This window comes from Coffea arabica, chromosome 11e, assembly GCF_036785885.1.
Source record: "Coffea arabica cultivar ET-39 chromosome 11e, Coffea Arabica ET-39 HiFi, whole genome shotgun sequence".
Classification (NCBI taxonomy): Eukaryota; Viridiplantae; Streptophyta; class Magnoliopsida; order Gentianales; family Rubiaceae; genus Coffea; species Coffea arabica.
In genome coordinates, this window is record NC_092331.1 from 11,484,478 (window position 1) to 11,495,065 (window position 10,588).

Below are 10,588 nucleotides of genomic sequence, written 5' to 3' on the forward strand. Positions count from 1 at the left end.
GATTGAATGACTAGACTCTTAAAGATAGGAAAATGTTGTAGTAACTATCGTTATGGTAACTAAATAGTTTTTACCTGATATAACAGGGTATTATACTTTTAGTAACCATTTGATTACCTGTTGGACCTATCCACCTAAATAGGATAATGCCTGAAAATAAGGAAGTAAGTTTCTCATCCAAAATAGTAAGTTAACCGTAATAATTAGTAACTTTTGTGTCTCAAAAGGTAAATTGGAATAAATATAAAACTTACTATTTTATATCCCAAACATACTTTTGAGAGAGTAAGTTTAGTTCAAGTAATAGTAAGTTTTTATACATAAATAGTAATTCTTACTTATAACATATTAAATTTGATTAATAACCAAAACTTACTAATTTATGGCACAAATGTACTATTTGGCTTAAAAAACTTATAACAAACCAATACTAGGAAGTTTATTTGAAATAACAATAAAATGTTTTATTAATGATTAAATCTTAGTACCTTAGTTAGTAAGTACTCGTAATATACTTGTATAATACATGATTATATGTATAATTTAATTTTTTTTGTATTTATATATTTTAAAATAGTATGAAAAATATTTGGACCTTTCACATAACCTTATAAAATAATAAAATTTTGCCGTATTATAATTTTGAATAATTTTTGAAAAGTTTAAAAGTTTGGATAATAATAACAACACATCTTCCTAGTTATATATGGAATATCACTTATCTATGAATTTTCTATAATTTAAAACCTATTAATATAATAAGATGACAAAGTTTTAATATATTTATTGTCTGGGACACAAGAAATAATAAGAATTAAACTTGTATTAATATAGACCTAACAAAATGAGAGAAATAGTGTAACAATTAACACAACAATAAAAATAACAGAATTAGTATAACAAAATTAGTATAATCTGGAGTTTTTTTCTCTGGAGATTGTTCACGAATATAAGATCCAACCACTAAACAAAAATCATATGCATATATAATCTATTGTATAATTTAAATTAAATTTAGTTCATGTACAAAATGATCCTAAAATAATTAGCACACTACAATACCATATTACTTTTAACAAAAAAATTTTTTTTTTGCCAAAAGTCTCCAATATCCATGACATATGTATGAGAGATATTTTACCATATTTTTATATCTTTTTTTCCCCATATTTGTATCTCATGTCTAATCATTGATGTTAATTTGAGGAAGAATATTTTGTATAATAAAATCATTTTGAATTTAATTAACAAGTTGAGATTTTTTTAAAAATAAAAGTGAAATATTCTGGGAACTTATTTTTTGTTTTCCCAAAATTAAAAGATTGCTATTTTTTACAAATTGTTGCCATTAACATTTCATTTTCTAGACTAATTTTTATCAATGTAAAATTAGTTTAGTTAACAATAATTGAAGTTCTGTTGGTCCGAGGATTGGCATGCTATTGTTGTTATTTTACATGTAAATATATAACCTAAGTAATAAAATAAACAATAGCTACTTAAAAAAAGGAAATAGGTGCTCAATTGATTGCATTCAAACTATGAATTCTGTTAATGAATAATTGCTAATTTATAATTTTATTTACAAGGAATCAATATGCATCATATATTGACCAGGACTAAATTACTGATTACTTAACAAATTATATCTAAACACATGATGTGATGTATATTGCATTTGGTCACCTTTATACTCATACCATTTTCTTTTCTTCCTATTTATATTTTAAAAGTGCAAAATTCTCTTGATTATATTAGTGAAAATGCATAAAATGTTTTACAAAATTATTTCAATTTATTTACAAAATATTAGTACTTTTAGTAGAAACAATGCATTGTAGGAATGGTTTACTAATTTTTTAGTAAACATAACTACTGCATTAAAAAGTTAAAAAAAACTTGATTTTATTATGCTTTAATTAGGAGTGCTTTTGAAGAAAAGAATTAGGGGATTAATTTCTCTGATTTAAGAATTTTTAGAGATTGTAATTATCAAAAGAAAAAGAATTTTTAGAGATTGTAACTCTCTTATTATTTGATTTAATAAATTTGATATTTGTGCAAGTTTTCATGTCCTTTTATTTTCAGCAACGAAATTTGTGCTTACAGTTAGATACAAATATGGTAAAATATCCTTCATATGTATGTCATGGATATTTGAGACTTTGAGTAAAAAAATTTTTTGTTGTTCCATTTGGATTGGCTATTTTTTTAAAAACAATTTTTTCAAATACAATGTTATGGTAATATACAATAACTCAAAAAACATCTTATCCATACAACATATCAAAATTTTCAAAAAATTTTTATAGTAAAAGTTTTTCATATACACTGCTACAGTAAAATTTTTCAAAAACACTTCTAAAAATAGTTAATTGAAACGGATTAATATTATAGTGCGCTAATTATTTTAGAACCATTTTATACGTGAACTAAATTTAATTTAAATTATACAATAGATTATATGTGCAAGTGATTTTCATTTAATTGTTGGATCTTTTTTTTTATGAACAATCTCCCAAGGAAAAAAATCCAGATCATACTGATTTTCTTATATTAACTGTTATACTAATTTTGTCATTTTTATTGTTATACTATTTCTCATTTTGTTTGGGGTTTTTTTTTTTTAAACCCCTGGTTTTATTGATGTAAAGCGGTAGAAGTACATGAAAGGCGCTTGCGCTTACACATGTGTTTGCACGATTCTTATCCTAGCAGACTAGGCGGCTAACTCTGGGCACCCGACGAAGATAAGGGTATTGGCATGCATCCAACTTGGTGAGCCCCCGAACGTGCGTTGGGAGGGTGGCGGAACCGTAGGTCTCCGACTGGCGTGTGGTTGCTGCCCGCTTAGCAAGTGCATCTGCTACTGAGTTTGTCTCCCTGTAGCTGTGCTCTAGTATGAAATCCGCTTGGGCCAATAGGTGGTGTATACGGCAAATGGGAGTATCTAGCTTCCAAGGCGTAGAGGCACCTCGCAGCACCACCTTAAGAAGCTGTTCCGCATCCATGTGCACAATCACTCTAACCAGGCCGAGGGAGAGGCAAAATTGGAGTCCTTCCAGGAGGGCCCTGGTTTCCGCTTCCATATTCGTGCAGTAACCGTAGTAGGTGGAGAATATGCCCTGTACCTGGCCATGATGATCTCTGACTATGCCACCCCCACCCGAGTGCCCAGGGTTTCCAAGAGATGATCCGTCAACATTCAATTTGCTGTAGGGGAATGAGGGTAAGGACCAAACCAAGGAAATCCATTTTAGCGGCGGCGGCCGTACAGGAGACGGAAGTAACCCCAACCGGCTCCAGGCATCGTTCTCCGAATTTGGCAAGGCCAGGGGGTGGGCCTCTCTAATACCGCTGAGGAGGCAGACAACTTGGCGGCAAATATGGGTCGGCCGTACTGTTATACTGTTGAAAATCGCCTGATTCCTGGCCTTCCAGAGTTCCCAACAAATCAGGATTGGTAGGAGATGGGATAGGACTGCCCTCAGTGAGGTCCCCGAAGCATGGATCCACCACCCTTGCAACTTTTCCAGAAGTGAGTCCGCCACACTCCTGAGTCCTAGTGCGCACTCAAAATGATCCCAAACCTGTTTAGCGGTGCGACAGTGGACAAAACAGTGTTGTAGGGTCTCTGAATTTAAGCAAAAGGAGCATTTGGAAGGCAGATGAAGGCCAAATTGCTGTAGTTTATCCGGAAAGGGAAGCCAGCCGTTGAGGAGTCTCCACATGAAGACCGAGACCTTGAGGGGGATACGTCGATCCCAGATTAATTTTCGCGAGATCAAATTGTTGGAAGGCGTTCGAAGCATTTTCAGAGCCGAGTGCACCCCGAACCTACCATCTGTGGTAGGTGTCCAGACCCACGTGTCTCGCCCCTCAGAGAGCTGAATTTGTGATCCAAGAATTCGAGTTTGCTCGTCACCTGTCAGCGCTTCGCGCACCTGGACTAGGTGCCATGTTGTTCCATCGAAAAGGTCCCCAACTTTGACGTTAGGCAACGGGATGGGTCCCTTCCCTTCTGTGATGGGGCCTGTCTCTAACCAGTTGTCAAAATAGAATGACGCGGTACCCTCTCGGAGAAGCAATTCCATGAGGTCTCGACAGGCGACCAGCCGTCTCCATATTCGCGAGCTTGTGGGTCTCAGTGGAGCCTCAATGATGTGACGGGTACCTGGTGCGTATTTGGCAAGCATGAAACGGGCCCAGAGGGAAGATCCGGACCGCAGTTTCCACCACATCTTGCACCCAAAGGCACGCAATACATCCTCCGAAAGCCCACATTTTGTTTGGGCTTTAACTCTTATTAATTCTTGTGTCCCAGATGTAAATTTTTTAAAACTTTATCATCTTATTATATTCATAGGTGTTAAATTATAAAAATTGTGATATACAAACAAGTGATATTCTATATTTAACTAGGAAGATTTGTTGTTATTGTTATCCAAACTTTTAAACTTTTCAAAAATCAAAAATTGAAAATGATTAAAAACTTATAATATGACAAAATTTTATTATATATTTTACAAGGTTATCTAAAAAATGAAACAACTTTTCATAGTATTTTAAAATATATAAATACAAAAAAAATTTAAATTATACATATAATCATTTATTATACAAGTATATTACGAGTACTTAATAACTAAGGTACTAAGTTTTAATCATTAATAAAACATTTTATCATTATTTCAAATAAACTTCCTAATACTAGTTTGAGATAAGTTTTTAATGTAAAATTGTACATGTATTCCAAAAATCAGTAAGTTTTGATCATTAATCAAATTTACCATGTTATTAGTAAAAATTACTATTATGTATAAAAACTTATTGTTAGTTGAACTAAACTTACTCTCTAAAAAGTAAGTTTGGGATATAAAGTAATAATTTATTTATTTAAAAAGTAAGTTTAATACTTATTCCAATTTACCTTTTGAGGTATAAAAATTACTAATCTATTAATGTTAACTTACTATTTTAGATGGGAAACTTACTTCCATATTTTTAGGTGATATCCTATTTAGGTGGATAGGTCCAATAAATAATTAAATGGTCGCTAAAAGTGCAACAATATGTTATATTAGGTAAAAACTATTTCGTTACCATAACTATTGTTACTAAAGCATTGTCTTATCAGCTCAAGTCAAGATTAGCTTGTCTATCTAGCCTACTCCATTTTTAATTTCATGCTAGTCTTTGGACTCCCATAATCTATCTTTCCAGTTCCTATCACCCATCTGTGATTATATTTCCAATTCAATCTTTTTTCGATCGTTTGTGGGTCCCAATCAAATAATGCCTCACCAACTCCATGGTCCATACCCATTAAAAAAGAATATCGTTAGCTAGCCTCTTGAGGTTGTTTAATCACAAGAAAAGTAAAAAGGTTCTTTTGCATCTTATTGAGATAATTTTGTGTGCGTGACCCTAAACCCTAAACCCTAAAAAGATCGTTAGCTAGCCTCTTGAGGTTGTTTAATCACAAGAAAAGTAAAAAGGTTCTTTTGCATCTTATTGAGGTAAACTGGTGGAATTACCTTAGATTCTGTGTGTGTGTGTTTATTTGCGCTGTTGAAAGAAAAAGGAAAACAGGAGAGGAGTGTCAGTGTGAGTATGGGTTCTTAGTCAAGGCTCTTAAACTTCCTGCGTTCCCTTTCCCCCAACTCCTTGTTCCCACATCAGTTATGAGAGGTGTGTGTGTGTGTAGGATTTAAGGTCCGTGAGTTTACCCAGAAGTTAGCAATTGCCTTTTGGGTAAACTGGTGGAATTACCTTAGATTCTGTGTGCGTGTGTTTCTTTGCGCTGTTGAAAGATAATTTTGTGGAAAAAGTACTGTAACACTTTTTTGATATGATGTATGTGAGATAAAAAGGTGATTGAAAAATATGTTGATGATACAAACAAATCAGTGTGTGTAAATAAGGTATAAATAAAGTGTAATTTTTTACAATCCAAACACGTATTGTAGATAGTTAAATACTTGATCATTTACTGGCTCAACTTTTCCACCAAGACTTCCGGTCATCACATAGTTTCTTCAAACACAGAACGGTGAAAGTGATGCTTTTAAACTTGTATAAATGAGCTGCTTCTTTGAGCATACTTTATCATATAGTTCACTATCAAAAGCAATCCAATGGAGCATCATCTTCTTGGCACTTCTTTGTCTTTACTACTAGTAATGTTCTTATTCAGTTCTATTCTCGTCACCAGCCATTTTCCGTTTGGCCGCAGCAAACAAGCTTATACTCATTCAAATGTCTCCTGTATCGAGAGTGAACGACAAGCTTTTCTTCAATTCAGAAATGGGTTGATAGATGAATCGAATCATCTATCATCTTGGATAGGAGAGGACTGCTGTTCATGGGAAGGTATTGGTTGTCACAAAAACACTGGTCATGTGGTGAAACTTGATCTACAAAATGCGAAGCCGTTACACTCAAATAATGTATTTACTTATTGCAAAAATTGCTTGGGAGGCCAATTAAGTCCATTTTTGGTCAATTTGACCAATTTGCGATACCTGGACTTGAGCAAGAATAATTTTTCAGGAATCCAAGTTCCCACATTCCTTGGATTGTTGAAAAATTTGAGATACTTAAATCTTGCAAATGCAGTGTTTGACGGTGAAATTCCCCGCCATCTAGGAAATCTCTCATGTTTACGGCATTTAGAACTTGGAGGTGTAACTCCCTCCTTAACATGGAATCGATTGACAACGAAGGATCTCGACTGGATTGTTGGGCTTTCTTCTTTAGAAGGCCTAATCCTGTCTGAGGTGAATCTCGGTGCCGCTAAAGATGGTTTACAGACAATTAACATGTTTCCTTCACTAACAAGCTTCGAATTGTCTGGTTGTGGACTTTTCATCAATCCTCATCTTTCATAGGTCAATTTCACATCTCTTTCTTCCCATGAACTCGGTGAAAGTAATTTCAACAACTACACGATCCCTCCTTGGCTCCATAATCTTACTGGTCTCCATAATCTTGGTCTTAGCTCTAATCATCTTTCCGATCCAATTCATGGCCTATCCGAACAAATGACCTCTCTAGTTTATCTCGATCTAGGGGAAAACCGCTTTGATGCATCAACGTTGATGTCACTTTGCAATGTGAGCAGTCTTAATTATTTGGATCTGAGTTTTAATGATATGCAAGGGTCGATACCGAGTGAAATAGGCCAACTTTCGAAGTTGCAAGTATTGGATATTTCTTCCAACTCATTAACTGGTGTATTATCTGAAGACCATTTTGCAAAACTCGGAGAGCTAAAGTCATTGAACCTATCTGAAAACTTATTCACTCTGAATGTGAGCTCCTGGTGGGTTCCTCCTTTTCAACTCCGAGAAATTATGATGTCATCCATCAAAGTAGGACCCCTATTTCCAGTTTGGCTTCGAACGCAAAAGGAGGTTCAAAGTTTAGAGATGCAGAATGCAGGCATTTCTGATAGCATACCCAACTGGTTTGGAGTGCTTTGTTATGAAATTTATATTGTAGATTTCTCCAACAACAACCTAACTTGGAATCCGTTGGAGTTCAAACAAATGAAGAAGAGTCCTCCGATGGTAATTCTCCAAGCATAGTTCTAAAGTCCAACAAATTGGATGGATCTCTCAAATCGTTTCCGTCTTATATTTATGAATTATATCTTTCACAAAATTTTCTTACCGGACATATTCCATTGCCTGATGTTGGTCAAACTGTTGCATCTACTCGTTTTCTCTTACTCTGTGATAATCATTTCACAAGCAGTATCTCGGAAGACTTGTGCAAGTTGGAAAATTTAAATTATCTGGATCTGTCCAACAATTTTCTATCCGGAAGAGTTCCTCTGTGTTTGGGAAATTTGCCAGACCTGCGGGTCCTAAACTTGGCAAATAATAGTCTATGCGGTCAAATTCCGAGTTCACTGGGCAACTTGGGGCAACTTTGGATTCTGCATTTGAATCTAAATAAATTCGTTGGGAAGCTCTCATCCTCAATGCAGCGCCTGATAAATTTACAAATTCTTGATCTCGGTGACAATGGACTAACAGATATTATACCAACATGGATTGGGGAAAGGTTATCAAATTTAAAGTTTCTAAGATTTCAGTCAAATAACTTCCATGGAGTCATTTCTGATGAGCTCTGCCTACTCTCAAGTCTTCGTGCTGAACCTAGCGAATAATAATTTAACAGGATCTATTCCTCATTGTTTTATCAACTTCTCAATGATGGTATCAAGTGAACCAGGAACTGACCTATCAATGAATGAACTCTTCGGTGCAATCCCTGAAAGCTTATCTGCTTTAAACTAGTTGAACTTCCTGAATTTGTCACACAATAAGCTATCAGGGCCAATACCATCAGGGAATCAAATTCAGACCTGAACCGATCCATCTATCTATGAAGGAAACATTGGACTCTGTGGCAAGCCACTCCCAAATGATTGCCTGGAACATAAATTGCCTATGGAAAATGGGCATATTCATGATGATATAGGCCACACGAGTCTAATTGGTCTTGGTTTTATGCTGGTATAGAACCGCGTTATGCTGTCGGGCTATTGGGAGTTTTGGGAATACTTCAGTTCAACAAGTCATGGCGCTATGCATACTTCAGGTTTCTGGAAAATGTCTATGACAAAATTTGCGTAATGATTGCATTGAAGGCTAATCAGCTGAGGAGGAATTTCCATTAAGTAATACCCTGTAAAAGCACATTTATTCTGTTTTTCATATCACACAGTAGCATACTCTCCTTGAGAATTTGCAAAACTATGGTAATTTGTAATAAAGATTTGTTTTATGCGTCCCAACTTGACCGATTCTTATTCAATAAGAAAATGATAGCTTACTAGTTTTCTTTCTTTTTTTTTTTCAAGACAAAGAAGCTCAATAAGTTATATCAACAAAGGAATAACGCACCAAAAGCAGTAGATGATTCTAGCATCAAATCAGTATCTCGCAAAGGAAATTTTCCCAATAAACTATTACGTGATTGAAGACCAGAAATTTCCATTCCTTAACTTTTGGAACTTTTTATCTTAAAAACTAGGTACCAAAACCTTAGTTGCTTTCTCTAGATTCTCTCTTTCTATTGGCAATTATTTTTACTCTCTCAAAAGTTTGATTTCTAATAATTCTCCTCTATTCTTCATATTTACATTGCATTTTCCTATGTTTCTTTGCATTCCATACTATGAGAATCTTATTGTTTTTTATTTACAACCGATTATAAGGATGATAGGATGTGAAATAATTATTTTTCTGTTTGCATTAGAATGCATTAAATATTTTATAGCGAGCAATTTATAGGTTGTTTATCTTGCTTACTGATCTAATTTTTGCGTCAATAGATTTAAACACTTTAGAAGAATTCTATACTTGTTTATGCTAATAATTGATTTAGTTGTTTAATTTCTAATATACATTCTAGCTTTTCTGCCAACAACTCTTATGAATTACCCACTAATGATTTTCAGGTATTACATTAATTCTACCCACCTAAGTTTCACTCTCGAAACTTAATTTGACCAGATTAGCATAAAAACAAACTGCCCTTCCAATTATATCACTTTACATGAACAAGTATTAATTAAACTACTAATATTTAGGGCACACACCAATGTGTGTACACCTAATAAAAAACATATTATTAAAATTTTGAGTAAATTTGTTGAAATCATTTTTAAAGGAATTGGTTTTATATTTTTGACAATGGGTATTGGAAAATTCACGAAAATAAGTGTACAAATAGATAGTTATTTAGCAGTAATCCATAACCATAATCGATAGTTGATTACATTGGGTAGCTAGCAAGGGTAGTTAAAAAATAATATAAAATGACAAAATTTTATTTATACCAAAAGCCCTCTCCCCCTTTATATATTTACAACAAAAGCTTTCTCTACCTTTACATAGAGCATAGATATTATTTACTCAAGGACAATTCATGTCCCCCCTCCTCGCCTTTCCTTTCTCGCCTTTTTGGTCAATCGTCAACTCCTATTACTACTCATACTCTAACAAATATTAGGGAATGATCCAACTGGACCAATGGGGCTGGAGGAAGAAGATCTCACCTGTATATCAAAGAGGTTCACTAGACCAAAGAAGGGTTGCTTCATGTTCAAATCCGCTATTCTTTTTACAAGGCCATAGAAATTTCAAACACCTGATGCCCATTACGTTTCCCTTGCGCTAACATAAATCCAAACATCAACGAGTAATTCGACTTAATTAACCTTATTTTCATTTGAACTTTAGTTATTTCTAAAGTGATAATCATGTCTTACTGTTCATTAAAGTAATCTACTATCAATTAAAACTCCACTAGTAAATTCCGTGCTCTCATTTTCTGATTTGCCAGATTCTCAGTTGCACCCCGAATTTATTTCATACTACATGCCATCACAGTGGATCTAGAAATATTATAACATAACCACCTAGAAATTTCTTCAAGATATAATCCTTTTCAATAACATCACCCACTCATGATTTTCAATCTAGAATTACATGTAGTTTTAAGATTCAAATCAAGTGATCATAAAGCCATGTGAGAAAAACTAATGAACATAAATTAAATTTCTAACTCATCG

General features: G+C 34.1%; 1 protein-coding gene across 1 annotated transcript; it reads left to right on the forward strand.

Moving 5' to 3' along the window:
- Positions 1–6,182: 6,182 nt before the first annotated feature.
- On the forward strand, positions 6,183–8,689 carry LOC113718138 (uncharacterized). The gene is made up of 4 exons (XM_027243055.2): positions 6,183–6,372; positions 6,619–6,779; positions 6,891–7,468; positions 8,491–8,689. Exons 1-4 carry the CDS (start codon positions 6,183–6,185, stop codon positions 8,687–8,689), a joined length of 1,128 nt encoding a protein of 375 aa, XP_027098856.2.
- The last annotated feature ends 1,899 nt before the right edge of the window (positions 8,690–10,588 follow it).

Bases quoted from the DNA above. Each gene is read 5' to 3' on its own strand.
- LOC113718138 (XM_027243055.2), top strand. From the start codon at position 6,183: ATGTTCTTATTCAGTTCTATTCTCGTCACCAGCCATTTTCCGTTTGGC. The intron at 6,373-6,618 runs GTATTGGTTGTC...TTGCAAATGCAG, and splicing joins GGACTGCTGTTCATGGGAAG to TGTTTGACGGTGAAATTCCC. The intron at 6,780-6,890 runs GTGAATCTCGGT...CATCTTTCATAG, and splicing joins AAGGCCTAATCCTGTCTGAG to GTCAATTTCACATCTCTTTC.